The sequence below is a fragment of the Sander vitreus genome, chromosome 4 (assembly GCF_031162955.1).
Source record: "Sander vitreus isolate 19-12246 chromosome 4, sanVit1, whole genome shotgun sequence".
Lineage (NCBI taxonomy): Eukaryota > Metazoa > Chordata > Actinopteri > Perciformes > Percidae > Sander > Sander vitreus.
In genome coordinates this window covers 20,914,027-20,932,847 of record NC_135858.1, presented here as the reverse complement: position 1 = coordinate 20,932,847, position 18,821 = coordinate 20,914,027, and the positions used below count along the sequence as shown (strand labels likewise).

At 40.3% G+C, this 18,821-nt stretch overlaps 1 protein-coding gene across 3 annotated transcripts; it reads right to left on the bottom strand.

Annotated features, from left to right (window-relative positions):
• Positions 1 to 249: 249 nt before the first annotated feature.
• Positions 250 to 18,812, bottom strand: znfx1 (zinc finger, NFX1-type containing 1). Of its 3 annotated transcripts, none has more exons than XM_078248976.1 (19): positions 18,703 to 18,812; positions 14,407 to 14,478; positions 13,395 to 14,299; positions 12,832 to 13,066; positions 12,326 to 12,678; positions 11,970 to 12,149; positions 11,499 to 11,605; positions 9,802 to 10,040; positions 9,542 to 9,664; positions 9,267 to 9,415; positions 8,788 to 8,934; positions 8,556 to 8,673; positions 8,005 to 8,240; positions 7,421 to 7,560; positions 6,841 to 6,973; positions 5,892 to 6,059; positions 3,726 to 3,836; positions 3,447 to 3,542; positions 250 to 3,259 (listed from the first exon to the last, which is right to left on the bottom strand). In XM_078248976.1, exons 2-19 carry the CDS (start codon positions 14,450 to 14,452, stop codon positions 809 to 811), a joined length of 5,937 nt encoding a protein of 1,978 aa, XP_078105102.1. In that variant the 5' UTR covers positions 14,453 to 14,478; positions 18,703 to 18,812; the 3' UTR covers positions 250 to 808. The 3 variants fall into 3 exon arrangements, with proteins under 3 accessions (XP_078105102.1, XP_078105103.1, XP_078105104.1); XM_078248977.1 differs by having other exon boundaries at positions 8,005 to 8,237; XM_078248978.1 differs by lacking the exon at positions 14,407 to 14,478 and having other exon boundaries at positions 18,703 to 18,811.
• Between the last annotated feature and the right edge of the window lie 9 nt (positions 18,813 to 18,821).

Here is an 18,821-nt window from a genome sequence, read left to right as displayed (position 1 = left end):
TTACTGTGTTTAGTACTATTGTGTTGCTTTTCAATACACGTCTTGTAGCAGCAATACAAGTTAACATGTTAATAATTTCTGCTAAGCTCTCTATGAGAATTACTATATTTAAAGTATTAAGTATTTAAAAAAATAAACATGCAGTTTAACCCTAATTATATTTTCAGAACCCTGCTTTTTGAAGGCACTGCTCTCCCTGATGGTGTTTCTTACATTATGGCGTGTGTGTAAAATTAAGAAAACAATGGGTTTATGGATTCAAACACGTTTTATTCCATTTGTTGTAAGTTGCAAACATGATAAATATCAAGTAATGTTCTTTTACAGTGTTTTACTGCCACCTATTGTTTAGGAAAAGGACAACTGTTACTTACACAAAGAGTCTTAAACATACAGTAGGAGAGGGTGACAGTTAATAATTGACAAATTAATTAGAATTTAAAATTAAATTGTTTATCATCTATCACTTATTCTGTGATTGGTTACATATCCCTGGTTCATGACTTCTGCAGCAAAGCAATTTTTAAAACAAAACCACTGCACACTATATCTAAATGTGTAAGAGAAAGTAGCAAAATGGATATTTGTTGATATAGAGGTGTCACAGAGTATTGCTATTACAAAAGTCTGTATTTTCAATGAAGAGTTTCAAAAGTAAATGTCATGCAAGAAGATTATGGTTTCAAGCAGTGTTTTCCTAGTCCAGCATGAATAATTAAAAAACAGTAAAATCATAACCTGTTGTCATTAGGTTTTGCAACCAACAGTTGGGACTGAGAAGGCAACGACAGTTCTCTAAGATGGCTTTTCAGAAGTCAAGTTGATGGAAGTTTAGAAGGTTGTTGGCTTCAGACCAAGCAGGGTGCTGTGCTCCATCCATCTCTGAGGCGACTTGGTTGCCACTTGCCAATGTGTGATTGCCCCCACCAATAGTAGCTTTACAATCAGGGCAGCGTCGGCTCTCCATAGCCCCTCCACACTCGGTTATAAGATAGACATGGCCATTGGGACATTTGTACCAGTGTCCAGGCCGCATTCCCATAGCCGAGACGATCATCTTTCTCTCCTCCTCATTGATCCCTAAGCCTGTGAATGGAAGCATGTTGTCTAGTTCCTTCATGGCTTCTTCTACTCGGCATTGGTCTTGTTCAGTAAATTGGCCACATTTTTCCAAAACCTTGGTTATTGTGTGTACATCGGAATTGATTTTGTCACTTTGTCCTCTCATCTCTGCCATATGGCAACGGGCGTTGAGTTCAGTCAGGAGGGTGATTCTCCGTAGCTCTCTCTGCAAATCAAAGACCTGCTGGTCTGTGAATTTTTGGCGCCTGTTGAGCCAGTGCTCAAACTCCTCAAAATACTTTCCTAATCTGTCGCTATGCATGGCTGACATGTTTTCCCTTTGGACCTTCTTCAGCTTTGCAACTCTTATTAGGAAGTCCATCTTGTTTTCCAGGACCCACAGATGCTTTGCTGTGAGATATTTTCTTTCCAGTTGGTTAGTGATATGCATATATTCCTCTTGGTGATGCATTTCATGGAGGAGAAGGTTGTCCTCCCACTGATTTTGAAGGGCCTTCCTGTGCTCTTCAATAGCCACCTGACGTCCGTTTATCTTCACCTTTACCATCTCTATTTCAGACAGGCTGCGGTTGATGTGAGATCCATAGCGTAGATTCTTGCGGATTGGTGTTCGACACTTTGGACATTCCTTTAGTTTTATGGCCACCTGATCTCCTTCATTTGCCAGCTGGTTGTCATCCATCCCCATGTATTGGTCCATGGCTGTGTATTCAATGATGTGTCCACAGTCCTCTAGCTGAATGAAGAAAGCCTCAGGCTCATCCTCAGTACCGAAGAAAATCTCTGTGACCTCATCGTGATTACAGATGCGACATTTGCTTGGACATTTGTCTCCACACAGACCAATGCATGGGTGACCGCAATCCAGGGTCTTGGCACAGGGTTGGGTGCATGGCAGACGATCACATGGCTCATAGCAAAGCTTACTGCAGCTTTGGTGAGGGCACTGCCAAGCGCAGGGCTCAATGCACGGAGCACAGGGCTGTCCACATGGCTTCATACATTTGCTGTGCACGCAGCAATTCTCACATGGTTTCTGACAGGGGGGGCAATCGCGAGTGCAAGGCTCCCTGCACTTGTGAGAGCAAATCAGGAGACGGTCACAGTGGTGAAAACATGGGTAATGGAACCGTCCCTGATAACACTTGCCACAGCTACCATGACAGGCATGGCCACATTTTAGCTGTTCCTCACAAGGGGTCCTACATTCAGGCTGCTCTATGCGAGTTTTGTAAAAGCACGCATCTTGCTGGCTGTGGCCACACTTTAGTTTTAAGGTGACCTTCACCTTGCACTGACTGGTGCATTGTTCTCCACACAATGAATCACATGGATGCCCACAGGGAAGCAGCTTCTGGCAAGGCTCCTTGCATGCGAATGTCCCCGGGTCCTTGTGGCAAGGAACTATCTGAGTGTGTTGACACTGGGGTATGATCTTCTCAACCTTCACTGGACATTTCTCTGGGCATTCTTTATGGCACAGAAGGGTGCACCTGTGTCCCAGATCACATAAAATCTTCTGGCACTTTTTAAGACATTGGTACTTCTTGTGCTCCGGGTCGTAGGGGTGGCAGACACTTGAGCAAACATGGCCACATTCCAAACGGAACTCACAAGGCTTGGTGCAGCCTCCCTCAGGGGCTTGTTTGAAATCATCAGCACAAGAGGCTTTTACCTGTCGATCTGGATGATTCTGACAGCACAGGGTCAGAGCACTCCCAACCTGGTCCTTCTCCCCCAGGGTGTGGAAGATGTTGCTCCACAGTTTAACTTGGCTCAGCATTGACCTATTGCCAATACAGTAGAGACCTTTTTTGGCACGAGACAAGGCTACGCAGACTCGATTGGGAATGTTCAAAAAGCCGACTTTACCCTGCCGGTTGCTACGGACCAGAGACAACAAGACAATGTCATTCTCTTCTCCCTGGTACTTGTCCACTACATGCACTTTGACCCCTGTGAACTCGCTGGCAGGCATGAGATTGCGCAGGCAGTGGAGCTGCCCGGTATAGGTCGTGAGGATGGTAATTTGCTCTGGTTTGTAGTCCTGTAAGATAAGATAGCGGCAAAGAGAGACTACAAACATTGCCTCATGTTTGTTCTGATGGCTTTTTCCATCTTTAATCTCTTCTTCTAGGTGGTTGTGCTCCACAAAGAATAAATTGGTATTTAGGCCCTGTAAGACAGCAATTGATAAAAACATATTCTATGTTATTATTTGATATTTATCATATTCTTTTGAATATTGTATACTTTGCCAAACTTTTTTTTTTTTAAGTTTAAGACACTATGCAGATACTTTTGATCCATGCACGCAAGCAAACAGATTTGAGACAGAGCAGGAGAGCAAATAAAATATGTACCTTAATATTGTCGTAGTCCAACACAGAGGGATGGTTTTCCAGCTCTGCGTAGATGTGTGGGGTCAGAAGACGGGCAATTTCTGGCCTCATACGATGCTGAAAAACAGACCAAAACACAGATAAACACAGGCATTCACATATGGTACACAGGCATACATGCACATACAAACATAACAATTCAAATGTAATGCTTTCAACTTAACTGCATCATCTAATGATTTTATTGATCAATAGATCCTGCAATAAGATAAACAAATGAATAGATGCAAAAACACAAACCTGGTAGTCGAGTCTGACAAAAGGAAGTCCCATGTTCACCAGCCTCTCAAACATGGACATCTCCAGGTTGAAGTTCTTAGCAAGTTCATATACTGTGGCACTGGGGCGCAGCTAAAGAAAAAAAAAAATCACATGTGCATCATATGCTTTAAATACTTCAGTTTTCATATCACTTAGTTTTTATTTGCTGTACAAACTGAGAACCTTCTGTGACCTAGTGGAGGTTTTTAGGGAATAGAAATATGCTTTTATAATCAATATGCAAGTTTTGTCATCTCTCTTAACCTTTTTCCAGCTTTTGGCTTTTCCATCCAGTGGTGATTAAGTTAATTTGATTTACTGCCTTATATTAGCATATTTAAAGAGCCCTAGATCATTACCATGCAAGTGAAGAATAAAGAGAGGACTTTCATGGTCACATGCCTAAGGTGATTGGAGCATTTGAAGTCATGTAAATGTTAGTAAATACTTATTACACAGTTCCCAGACAGGTGGAAGCAACCACAGTAGTAAGCCTAGACCCGATGAACAATATTCTGCTAAGGGTTTCTGTTTTAAGGTGACTGGATGGGAATATAAAATGTATGCAAATTAACTTTAACTTTCTTTTCCTGTCCTGTTAAGTTTTTGCTTTTTTGTCTATACAATATGTGGGAGTGTTTGTGTGCGTGTGTGTTGGCAAACCTAATTTAGCTAGAGGACAGAGATGTGATTGTGCATGTATGTGGGAGGGGGTGTGAGGGAGGCAAGACAAATTCTAGTATAAATGTGAAGCATTGTGTTCTGCTCGATTCAACACCAAACCTGTGATTAATGAACAGCACAACAATGCCAAAGCTTATTTTACTTGGAAAGTGTGATCCATCCACCTCCATTACATGCACAGATTTAACTTTGAGTTCCACAAAAACAAAGCTCTAAACACTTACAATCAAAATAAAATACTATCAAATGGCTTTAAACCCATGAAACAAACAGACAAACACATAGTTGTGCCATCAGAATACCTCATCTTACTGAAGGTGTATAAGAGGATGAACCCACCTGGGTAATACTTAAGAATAGGCAAGAGTAGCAGCGTTTGAAAAAATGTCAAACAAACGGTTTGCAAGATTAAGTGTTTACACTAAAAAATGGGGCTAGTACCTGAGCTCTTTGGAGGGCTCCTAGGATGCCATATACTGGGGATAGATGTATGCAATGTGCTTACGGTGTTATCATATATATGACCCCATGATTTGTTTGTTTTTTTGGTTTACAGTTTGTTGCTTATTTTGTTGTTATTTGATTGTATTGAATTTTATGGCTATTATTTCATCTTGTATCAAATTTTGTATAGGGAAGGGGTGATGTCGAGTGGGGGGGTGGGGTGGGGTTCAGATGGGGAGGTGTATGTCCTGTGTTAAAATAAAAAATAGTAATCATAAAAAGAATACCTCGTCTTGATTACTTGCTAAATATATATACTTTATATATATTATATATTTACTCACACACGTGTGTGTGTGTGTATATATATATATATATAATATACAAACACTTTTTTTTTTTTTTACCACACCTGTACTAATTTAATTGTGCTGCAGTTTAAATTGATAAATCATTACAACTTTGATTGATTTATGCATTTTGCACATTAAACTTGTATAAAAAAAGTAAATGGAGCTTCAGACACAGTGGTAAATTACTTTTATATTCATCTGATGCACATGATGAATAAAAATGATTTTTTTTTACATTGATTTCCAAGCCTTTATTTTGCATTCCATTCTTATACTTGTTAAACTTTCAGTGTGACTGTAAGAAAGTCAGGTTTGTTTGTATATTCAAATGCATGCATAGATTCATGCATAAACAGTACAACGAGCAAATATTAGGAAAACAGCAGAAATAAGTTACACAGCAAGAAGAGACCAGATCAGAATATTGAAATGTGTGATAGAACTGTGTGTAGTTGTGATCGCATTCTGCAGATTGCTAGACAGGCTGCTTGGCCATATGTCCTTGGCAGGCCCTGACAAGTGGTTGTAATAGTCTACTGAAATTCAGCATATCACTCATCACTCTTCTATATATTTTGTAATGGCTGGCATGGGATGTTTTTGTTTTTTTTGTCATTTCCCTCAAGGCAACACGCACAAACTTTCTTTCTTTGTGGATTCTTACCTGCTGATGGTCTCCGATGAGGATGAGGTGTTGGCATGCCTGGCTCAGTGTGGTGATGGTGTGGGCCTCGAGAACCTCTGCAGCCTCTTCTACAATCACCAGACGTGGACGCACCTTCTGCAGAACTTTACGGAACTTGGCTGCCCCTGTTGTTGTCATGCCAATAACCTGATGGACAGTGTATGTGTTTATCTACACACCTCTGCTTTTTCATGATTAATTATATTACACACGTTTGTATTGATGCTTTTAAGTACAGAAATACTCATTGTAATGCCAGCCTATTTAATAGCGTTGACTTTTTGAGGGTTCATAGACTACAGTGCCAGCTCCCTTAACCTTTTGTGTATCAGACCCACAGTTACAAAATGTATTATAACAATGTGTTGTGCGGTCCTTTTGGGAAACGTTCTTATTCACGTTCTTGCTGAGAGTTAAATGAGAAGATTGATATCACTCTCATGTCTGTGCAATAATTAGGAAGCTACAGCCAGCAGCTGGTTATCTAAGCACAAAGACTGGGAACAGGAGGAAACAGCCTGCCTGGCCCTCTCCAAAGGTAACAAAATCTGCCTACCAGCACCTAAAGCTCGCTAATTAACACATTATATGTTATTTGTTTATTCAGCACTAAAGCTGAAGTTGCAGTTTGGGTTCTGTGTCAGACTATTTCTTGGCCGGGCGCAGTAACCTCCTGGAGACTCCGCTGATTGCCTGGCAACCTCGCCTTAGTATCCCGGTGATCCTCAGATGCTGTGTGATGAAAAGTTTGTTCTACTTTCTACTAGTTCCAGTGTTGCTTTACTTCAGTATACCCGGGACTGTACTTATATAGACAAATAGAGATATATTGACTGTAAAATTGTGTTAAAGTTTTGACTAAACAAGGATCTACTGGTGGATCATTGAACAAATAACATGCATACTATTCATTGCAATTGTACTGTACCGTGGCATCCTTCAGGAGACAGAGGTTCTCCTCACGTTTTACATCAGCCAATCTGTCCACTGCGTTCTGATAATCCTCTTCAGTCTCTAGGATTTTGGTGCAAAGTTCTCCCCTGTAACGTGCCACCCACAACCTGCAGACACAAAGGAATAATAATGGTAAAACACTGTCACAACTGACTCAATTATCTGGAAGCCGTAGACTCATTATTTGCTCTGCATCTGCAAGTATAATCAGAGCCGAAGTCAAAGAAACATGATGCTGTGTTACTTGATATTACTCTAAGTGCAAAACATATCATATCTGTCTTGGAAGGAAATTGCCCCATTTGTTAGTTTAAATAATATTTACAACGATGTTAACAAGAGTCCTCACAGTCCATGTAACGTGTTATGTCTTGTCCTGGTGATTAGTTGACTTAATTATACACACTGGGAATAGATATAGAGAGGAAGAAAAATGAAGAGAACAGAAATATAAGAAAGGTACTAGGAGAGGCGATTGAAAGTAAGAGTTGAAAAAGAGGCACATTGTTAGTGCACAAAGAAAAAAGAAAAGTGAAACACAGATGCAGGTCTACCGATAGAGTCTCCATCTGTCCGGCTGGCTGAGGGTCCAAATATCCAAGACAGCATCTTCCTCTTCTTTAGTCATGGTCGAGCTATTCCTAAGCTCTTTCCTGATTTTGTTCTTCAGCTTTCTTTTCTGGGCCCGTTGCATCTGTACAGATCAAAACAACTTTTTGAACTTCCAGAGCCTCAGTTTATTAACCGTTTTAGAGCTAATCTGTTAATATTTTTGTTGCTCGTTAATTAAAATAGAATGTTGCAGTCTCTTAGTTTGTTTCAAATCAAAATGTACATTAAAGAGTGAGCTGTAGTTTAATGGAGGGCGAAGTATGTCAAGGCAACAGCATGACACAAAAGTAGTGTATTTAGCCATAGTCTGTAGAAACTAGGACTGTTTGGAACATAGGTTTCTATTGGACAACTCTTAAAAATACTGGTAGCATGTGCATGTATCTACTGCTCTCCAACCAGTCCAGTATTGCTAAAAAGAAATAACGTTCTCAATCAGTTTGCCTGATTGAACAGGGATTGCAAAAATGTAAGAATTGTAAAATGCTCATTATAATCTCCACATTAAAAGAATCTCTTCATTTACCTCCCATCCTTCCTCGCTCTGCTCCGCCTGTATTTCAGCTTTATCCAGGTTCATAGCCAGCATCAGTTCCTCTACCGCTCTGACAGCCTCCTCCATGTCTCCGTTCTTTTTGCCATCTCTACCACCTTTGGGACCAATGTTGTCTTCAATAATCCGCTCTGCCTGGATCAGATCTGCTTCCTCTGCGATTTCAATGAGGTCGTCCTCCTCATCCAGCTCCATCTCTTCCTCTGCTGCTATATCCAACACATTGCAGTAAGAATCAGTATGAGAAGGATTCATGCACCAGTACAACACCTGCAGAATATTTGTTTTCACTGACAATTTATAACGTTGCATGGGGCGTAGTAAGACACAAAAAAAAGAAAGGTCCTAAAATACAAAAAACTTGCAAGGGTGGTTTTTCTGCTCATAGGCGCTAGGGGGGAGCGAGACGACCACCATTCAACCCAAAAAAAAAGTCATATAACCATTCCAATGACTCCGAAGCTGTTCAGTTAAGGTAAATTAAGCTAAAAAAAAACTGCATAGTTCCCCTTTAAAAGCCTTACCTTCATTTCTATTTGCATTCTCTGTCTCCCTCTGCAGGAAGATGGTGGAACCGATACCCAACCACTCCATCATCAGACTGGACTTCTTTTCACCCCAGGTCACAAAATCATCCTGTGTCTACAAATCATTTCATAAACAGCAACTGATGAGTTTGCACTTGTCTTGTTCGGTCTATTCAGTTGTACTCAGTTTACACATATACATAAGGATGTGTATGTTTTATTCCCTCACTGGTGGTTGGTTGTGTAGATTGTCCCAGTGTCTGGATGAAATAAAGTTGCGTAAGAAGACTTCACGCAGGACGCCTTTCAGAGAACACTCCAGCTTCATGCTCTGACTCTGGATCTCCCTCTCCTCCTCACACAGCTGCCTGTAAATCTGTTAAACAGGTTATTAATACAGTGATTAGGTGGCGACATCACAGAAGAATGTAATGTATGGCAACTTATAAAGCTGAGTAAAGTGACAAGCATATGAATATGACACAAAAAGATGAGGTACAAAATGTGCAAAACACAATATTAGCATGATAAAGATATCTTTATAGAATATAAAAGGCTAAACTAGTAGGAATTATCTTAACCTAGTCTCAACACATTGATATGCATTAAAGAAATTGTGTGTGGAGCAACTTGAAACATCAAACTAAGTTATACATATATATACCTAGAAGTTATATGAGCCACACTGTAGCTCAGTCAGCATCATACCTGATTATATGCTAGACGCAGGTGAGACGGCAGCTTCTGTCTGAAGCTATGTGAGTGCGTCAGCTCCCTTAGATTGAAACGCTTCAGGATCTCACTGTTGCTGCGGCCTCCTACTCTTACTATCCCCTCTGGCAGAAATTTATGAATACCTTAAAAGCAAAGGCAAAACAGAAAGCTTATGTGTCTTTGTTTGTTTTTAAGAGACTGTTTTAAATCCCAAAACCACTCAAACAACATATAAAAACAGATCTGAAATTATTGGCATCACTGCTTACCCTCAAGGAACTGATCCAGGGCATGGTTAGTGTAACACACTACCAGCATCGGAGCCTTGCCTCTCCAAATATCCTGATTTGTCAAAAGAGCCTGAGCAATCTTAAGGCCAACGTAGGTTTTTCCTGAGAAAATGCAAGATGCCTGATTTTAATGTAAGGGATTTTATCATTTAACAAATGTGTGAAATTCACTTGACACTTCTTTCATTCACAAATTAATTAAGTCATCAACATCCAACAATGGGTTTACAATGCCTCACCAGTGCCAGGAGGTCCCTGTATGATGGTCAGCTCCTTTGTGAGGGCCAGCTGGAAGGCTCTCATCTGAGACTCATCCAGCCCCAGCTTCTCCATGCTCGGCCAGGCCCGTGCCTCCAGGCAGTGAAAGGGCAGTATACTGTCCTTATGGTCAGGGTGAGCAACAGATGACAGGTCATAAACATCTATTCTCTGCAGATAAGCTGGGGGATGCACGTCTGTGCTGCACTCCACGATGTACCTGGATGCATTATGGAGAGAATTACATCTTTTAGAGTCTACTATCTGTGTAAAAGGAGGATGTAGAAACTTCTCACTAATAGATCCTTGTTAATATGTTCTCCAAAGAATGTTTTTCCGTAGTAGGCCACAATTAAAATGTACAGTTAAATCCACTGCAATAAACATGTTAAAGCTCAATTAGTTTTTATGATTAAAGAGAGCTTATGTAACTTTTGCTGAACAGCGGCCACAAGTGGCACTTACAGGATAATGGTAATGTTAAAAACATAGTGTAACAGTAGCACAAGTAGAGAAGAGTCATAAAGCCGTTGGAACTGACTCAATAATGACAATTACTTAGTAATATCTATCTAAATTCCTCTTTCTTTGTGTTGGAATTTTAAACTCCGGTCAATTTATGAAGACTATGGTTAACTGCTCCTCAGATCTCTGCAGAATAAATCCTGACAGATAGCTAGACTATCTGTCTAATCTGAGTTTTCTGTTGCACGACTAAAACAACTTTTGAATGTACACGTTCCACCAAAACAAGTTCCTTCCCGAGGCTATTTTGCAGCGGCACCGTGGCTCTGTCCGGCGCTTAGTGCCGCTCATGGCAATTGTGATTGGTTTAAAGAAATGCCAATAAACCAGAGCACATTTTTCACCCATCCCAGAAAGCTGTGTGGACTAGCCAGACCCTCCTCCGCAGCGCTGTGGAGGAAGGTCTGGCTAAGCGAGACTAGGTGATACCAGACCAAGTAAGCCTTTAGCTGCAAAAGTGTACTCAATTGAGCAAAAGGTGCATTTTGTTGCCTGTGAATTCAACTTTTCATTTGCGGAATAAGGTGTTATTCTTCAGTCTTTCAATGCAAGCTCAAAAGCAGCATGAATTTAGTTATGATAGGTAAAGGAACATGGTGGGAGAGCTGGATAATTCTTCTTCACATGCCCCCAGCTGAGGTTGGGGGTGTTTGAGGGTTTACCAGGAAAAGCTGGAGATGGTTCTCAGGGGAAACGTCCACCAGGCTGCACTGTTTGCACCACACAAATTAGCATCTAACATTAGGCAAAAACATCAAGAAAAACGAGAACTATTTTCGATAAACAATGCTTTGTAACCGATAACTCCCATGGTGCACTTAAGAAGGAAAAACTGTTATTTATTTAGTATTTTCAGGTAGTCACAAGAGAAAGGTCTGGGAGACAGATGGACAACAGAGTGTCCCATATAATACATTACTTTGTGGTATCTATGAAGGGCACTAGGAGTGCAGACAATAACCAAACTTTTGAACTCATCCATGTGTGATAGCTTTTTGGGAATACCCTGCTGATATAATTAAATCATGCCAATTAAAACCATGATTGCTGAACTTGCTTTGTACCATTTCTCCCCCCTGCTGCCCTTTGAAAAAATCTACATGTAAACTTGTTTTCCTCCACAGCACACAAACACGCAGACACACACTCCTACCTCTGAAAGGGCAGGTTGTCCTCCACCTGCTCCTGTAGGCCCTCTAGAACATAGCGATAGGCCTCAAAGTAGGCAGTGGTCTCAATCATCAGGAACGATTGATCTTTCTGTGAGATAAAACATGTTTAGTCCTGTTTCATATAAAACCATAAATTCCCCCACCCTGCATGTTAGGATCTTAACGTCTTGAGAGTGCTGATTTACCTTGGTGATCATTTTGGGAGCTGCAGTTTGATATTATACTGATTATACTGAGAGGTGTTTTTAATCTTTTGTTTACCCCATGTATATCAGTGAAGGGTGGACTAAATATTAGGAAACGCCTCCCAGTATTTTTGCTTATGTACCTGATAAACTGGCAACTAAATTTCGATTCAGCTACAGTGTTTGTAGATGAAGTGGCTGAAATGAAACCCTAACCCATATCCAGAACTGCATGCATTCTGCCTTTATCAACAATTTACTGCTCACCTCAATTCTGGCCAACTTCAATCTGCTTTCTTCAGTAAAGGCAATCTGGACCTGTCCCTTCCGCAGCTGTTTGGGGTCCCGATCTGACACTGTGGCAAATAAGAAGCTCTCAAAATTATCACATGACAGGCAGACCAGGGATCCGTAGATTAGCCTCTTGGAGTTCTGCCAGACCACAAACTGTAGGATAGATGGAGGAAGTATTTTTATTACACGTTAATATACAGTATGTTTTTCCATTTGCTATTCAATTAGCAAAATGCCATTGTTTCTCTTAAAAATGTGCTTGATTGTATTAGTCAGATGTCATATACACACTAAATGTAACAAACATCTAGATCCATCCAGAGACGTACCTTAAGTGGCTTAATGTCAAACTGGACTATGTAGGCAAGGCCAGTCGGCGTGCACTTGGGCACCACCACTTTTGTGTCCAAATACACTCTGATGTCATCAAAGCGCTTCATCTTCAGTGGATTATCACTCCTCCCCTTGTCCATTTTGTCCCGAAGCAATTGCTGGATCCCCTCACGGAGTGGCCGCACAAAGTCCTCTCTCAGTAGCCGGAAGTGCGTGTCAAGGTAGACGTGGGTGTTTGTGTAGCGCCGAGAAGTGAGGTTGGGTCTAAGAAAGGGCCTGTGTTCCTGATGGAACTCCTCAGGAGTTGGGTAGATGGATATGGTCCTGAAATCTTGCTGCTCTTCTTCACCTGGGTTAGAAATAGTGGGAGTTTCAGTTATTCACATATCTATAAAACTGGGTGGCAATTATTTCATCCCAAAATATCTTCAAAATGGGGTATCAAAATGTTTAAAAACAAAAAAACAGCATTTCAATAAATATATCTATAGGAGGCCATTACCTGGGTTATCACCTCCAGTGGGTAGGAGGGCATAAGTGTCCTTGTCTGAGCGCAGGGTACCCTCCCAGGATCTCTCCTCGAGGTGCTTGATCAGGCTCTGAATACTCTCCACGCTCTCCTCCGTTTCAGGCTTGATGTCCACTCCTTTTGCCCTCAGGCTGTTGATGGAGGCATTGAGCACTGTCAGTAGCAAACTCACAGCCTCGATAGAGCTAGCAGGAAAGATGCTGAGGACCTAATGAGCATTATATTGAGGATAGTTAGTTAAAGCATATTTAACTACTAGGAGTTCAACTACTAATTTAAGAATTGTTAACAGAAAGAAGCACAATCAGGCCAAAATAATGAGGAACATATTCTGTAACAAGTTTCTGTAAAAGTTTGAACATTGTTGGTTGGACTTGAGTTTGTATCATTTATCAAAGGCAGCTCTTCTGGGTCTACTAAATGACTTCAGTGCAAACTCGCACTCACTGTGTATTTTTCGCGTATTACTTCATTTATGCTTCAGCTGAATTCACTAACTGATTTGGTTCTTCCACTCTTTACTTCCTCATATTTACCTTTGACAGAATAGCCAGGATGTTGTCCAGGTGCTGTGGGTACTGTGCCCTGCGGACGGGGTTGAACTCTGACCCCATGCCCCCCAGATAGTGGGGCAGGATGGTGCGGAAGAACCCTGAATCTTTTAGGATGCCAGCCAGGTGCTGCAGGGTGCATCTTTCTGTATGTGATTTGAAGGCTTTACTCAGCACCAGGCAGAGGAGTTCGACAAGGTCCTGCCTCATTTGTGTCCCGCGCAGGACCTCTTGAAGGCCAGGGTGAGAGGACAGGGTGATGGCCACTATAGATGGATCTTCTCCAGAGAGTTCTTCCAGTGTTTTATAGCCCAGTCTATGACCCTTCGGTGCCCAAACTCTGCCTGTAGAGTTGGATCTCCCTCCATTTCTCTCTTGCCTGTCTCCCACATTATCTCTTCTCTCACCCCCTCTATCCACACTATGTCCTCCTCTGCTTGCACCCATTCCTGCCATCCCCCTTCTAGCTCCTTCTCTTTCAGCTGCACCTTGCTCTCCATTTCTTCTTACCCCACCTCTCTCTGCCCCTTCTCCTCCATTTACACCTCTCCCCCTCCATCCTACTCTCTGTCTGGCTCCTCCTCTCTGTCTCTCTGCATCTGCTGCTGCTCCTCTTCCTCTCCCTGCATCTGCTGCTCCTCCTCTTCCTCTCCCTGCATATGCTCCTCTTCCTCTGCCTGCTGCTCCCCCTCTTCCTCTCCCCCCTTCCCCTCCTCCTCCCCCATCTGTTTCCTTCCTGCCTTCTCCTCCTGCACCCCTTTCACCCCCTCTTCCTGTGTCTGGTCCTCCTCTTCCTCTTCTTCTGCCTCTCCAACACATCCCGACACCTACTCCTCCTCCATGTTTCCCGCTGTCTCCACTAGCATTTTCATTTTGGCCAGTATCAGCACCTGGGGGGGGGGCGAGACATTTGTACACTGAGACCTTGAAAATGAACACCTGTTTTTAGATCTGTACTCAGGGTTTTGCTCGATTGCCTCTCATACTGTATATTTACCATTGCTAGGTCCTCTACTCCCCGTTTTTGAAGTCGGTCTTTCCATGGTCTTGCATGTGCATATGGCAGTTCCTGAAATTAGGGTTGGTAACATTGATGATTTCTGAGTGGCAAGTAATTATGGCATGGAAGTGAAAACTAGGGCTGCACAATATATCATTTTGTTTTGTTTTTATGATAAAAAAAATAAACATCGCGAAAGGCTGCGGCATATCATGAGAGCCACCCAGAGATTTTATGTGTTAGTTGAAAGAAAATAGTAGTATAAAAAACTGCACTCTATAATGTAACTTATTATTTTTTAGTGGTGCCTTTTATATTCAAGTCACTGTTCAATTTGTTCAATAAAAGAATGTTTGAAATGATTTCCTTTCATTTGTTTTAAATTCAACAAGCTATTTGTTGTATTTTAGCAGAATACTGAAGGCAGCAGAACAGAGTACTTTAATATTTATTTATAGCAAGTAATATCGTTATCGCAATATTCAACATTATCGCATATTAGTGAACTACTAGTGAAAACACACATTTGATCATGATCAATTAAGAATTTGAAGGTTGTGTAATTTATGTGTACTGTAAGGGCAGTGGCAGAAGTATTCAGGTTTTATTCCCATTATAAGGCAGCACCCAAACCGTTTTGGGCACCACCTAAGCTAAATGCATGTCTTATCTCAGAGCTAATGGTTGTAGTTGGTCCCCATTGGACTTATTTAGCAAGCTTTGGCTTTAAGCATTTTGAGTGTTATTTATTCATTATCTGCTCTAGCTTTTCCAATGTTTTAGACACAGATATGGCAATAATAATGGTCCAAAATGATGAAATTGCTTTTTTTTTTATTGAAAAAACATAACATTTTCTTGAGCGAGGACCCCTAAACCCCCAGCAAAATCCTTGCACCTAAGTCTGCCACAAACCTAGGGCAAACACAAATAGTAATACCACAGTGTAAACATACTCTGTTACAAGTAAAAGTCCTGCATTTAAAGTCTTACTTAACCCGTTCAGATACAATTTTATAGCTGATATATTTTGATTATTTAGCTTACTTTTCTCACATTTGAGACAGAAATTGTTGTAAACAACATGCTCTCTAGGCCTATTGTTAATTAAATTTAGTAGCAGGACAGTAACTTAACTTTATGTTAGCTTAAAAGGACTAGGGCCTAATGTTACTTCTTGTGATAAGCTATCACGTTCGTAACAGTAAAATATTGTAAAACAACTTCTCATCTGTGAAAATGTTATTCCCTGTTGCATAGCGTTGGCACATAGGCTATTTCGTTGGAAGATCAAAAAGCAGCACAAAAGTCTGGAATTTTCTTTGGGTTTCTACGGGTCTTTACAGGTCGGAACTCCGTACCAAGATGACGGCTGGAGAGAGGCATGTCACAAGTGCAGATCAGATCACGATGTTCAGGTACCAGACGGATGTTTTTGAAAAAGTCATGTGTAAAAGCTAATCTTTCATAAGATATTTTGACATGTAGGCTATGCGTATTACATCTCATGTTTAATTTAAACACAAATTGCATTAACAATATGATTAATAGATTAAAATGGGCCTCACGCTTCCTCCTTGCCTTTCGCTTGGCCATGCCTACACTGATTGACATCGACAACCAATCAACTAGGCTAATGTAAGATGAGATTTATTGAAATGGGGACATTTCATCTGAAGAAAGGGAAGAATATAAGATGAGATTTATTTTGTGGATATTTAGTTAACAGATGACCTTTTTCGGGTTACTGAAATAAGTCACATCCATTAATTGTAGCTTCATAGTGTAGTCTGTTCCTTGAGTTAACAAGGGAGCTATCTAAAATGTTGTACCCTGCTTGTAATTCAATAACAGTTAGGTTGGCGGAGGGATATGATGATGAGATGATGAAGCACGTTTTGTTATGAGTCTTGAGTTGTCCTACGCTTAAAGAGTGTCATTAAAGAATGGACCAAGTTACACGGTCGAAGCTGTCTCCGTGCTCTTACTCTATCCACGTCCCGAATGTACTTGTAATAATGACGAGTTAATAGTTAACGCCAACAATAACTAGCGTTACACTAATATAAGTTTGTGGATTTGGGTGGAGTCAGATGATTGTCCATATACATACAGTACATCCATGATCTAGACATCCTAGAAACGTTATGCCCATTGGACTGGTCAGGGAATCTGAACGGGTTAAACAGGTAACCATCAGAGAACGTTCCCTCCCTAAAGGTTCTCTAAAGGTTAAAAAAAAATAACAATCAGAGAACCTCCAGGGAATGTTGTGTGATGGTTCTCTGAAGGTTTAAATAACTTTTAGAGAACCTTCAGGTTCCCTAAAGGTTCTCTAAAGTTTTTTTAAAAACCTAGAGCACATTGAAACACAGCTGGAGGTTTATGTTGAATTATTGATTTTATAGATTAGTATCTATAAAAATCAACGCAGCAGGTACAGTATGCACGGACAAACAGACAAGAAGTTTCCTCTGTGTAACCTCTCCCGTGAAGGTGTTTAGGGTTGTGCTAATTTTAACTCCTTTACACTGTTGGGTAGTTTGATCTACAGCAATGCATCATATTATAAAAGATGCATTGTGTAGCTGAAACAAGAGGCTTTTAAAAGACTTAATTAGGAGAATTTCCTCGACACATAAGGGACACTTCATCCAGTTTATCAGAAATAAATCCCTCCTGCACCTGATATGCTGAACTGAATTGGTGGCTTTAAAAAGCTGAAATACCCAGAATGTATGAAAGATTTGGAACATGTTATGGTTTGAATGGAGTTTTGAGTGTAAGTCCAGCATTTCTGTGTAGGATCCCGCTTATAACTCAAAAGCCACAGAAATGTCACAAATTCGTCTTTTTATATTTAGAGCATTTATTGACATATTGTTATATAGTACAGTATAGCAATCTATAACAATATGTCGATGTATATTTTGTATTACTTAGGCCTATCTGAATATGTAAAGTAGGCTAAAGCTGTCTAATGAATGGAGTAAAAACAATAGTTGCCTCCATGTGGTAGCGTAAAATAAAAAGTAGCATTACATGGAAATACCCAAATCAAGTAGTATAAAAGTAGTTTAGAATTTTACTTAAGTACAATAAATGTAGGCCTACTTAGTCACATTCCACCACTGTCATGTTTTCCACTATTAGCCTATGATTTGTAAGGTCACAGAGTCAGATAAGAGGGTGATATCATAGCTTCTGAGGAAATCAAAGCATGTGTGCCCTCTGCTGGATGCAGTATAGATCTTGGAATGGGGGATAGGTTTCTTTTCACCAGAAACCTGATGAGAGCTTTTAAACGCATAATGTCTTTTGTCACAGCTGCTAAAACACACACTTTCAAGTGTAAACAAGCAAAAAGCAATGCCTTACATTTTGTTCTATCAAAATGTCTTACATTACACTCCGCAATAATCCTTTATTTTAATAATACTAATTATTTTAATTATTGTACTTACTCAGTTTTGATTATACAATGTTTATTCTCAGTTTTATTCATATTAACTAATAATTTAGAGCATTTATTGACATATTGTTATAGATTGCTACAGTATAGCAACCTATAACAATATGTCAATGTATATTTTGTATTACTTAGGCCTATCTGAATATGTAAAGTAGGCTAAAGCTGTCTAATGAATGGAGTAAAAACAATAGATGCCTCCAAGCGGTAGAGTAAAATAAAAAGTAGCCTAGCATTACATGGAAATACCCAAGTCAAGTAGTATAAAGTAGTTTAGAATTTTACTTAAGTACAATAAATGTAGGCCTACTTAGTCATATTCCACCACTGTCGTGTTTTCCACTATTAGCCTATGATTTGTAAGGTCACAGAGTCAGATAAGAGGGTGATATCATCTTTAACTGTCCATGGATATCATAGCTTCTGAGGAAATCAAAACATGTGTGCCCTCTGCTGGATGCAGTATAGATTTTGGAATGGGGGATAGGTTTCTTTTCAACAGAAACCGGATGAGAGAGCTTTTAAACGCATGTATAATGTCTTTTGTAACAGCTGCTAAAACACACACTTTAAGTGTAAACAAGCAAAAGGCAACGCCTTACATTTTGTTCTATCAAAATGTCTTACATTATACTCCGCAATAATGCTTTATTTTAATAATAATAATTATTATTTTATTTTAATTGTTTTACTTACTCAGTTTTGATTATAAGATGTTTATTTATTCTCAGTTTGCCAGTTTTATTCATATTCACTAATAATTTAGCTGGCTGCCTCTTTCAACCTCTCCCCAAACGCAAGAATGAAAGAGAGAAAGAACTTACCTAGACTGAAATCCACTTGACATTAATATTTCCACATCAAGCTTTACAAAAGAAGCAGGCAAGCCTATTTGCGATCATTACAGCATATCCTTCCGTCGGTAGTCGCTGTATCAGCTGTG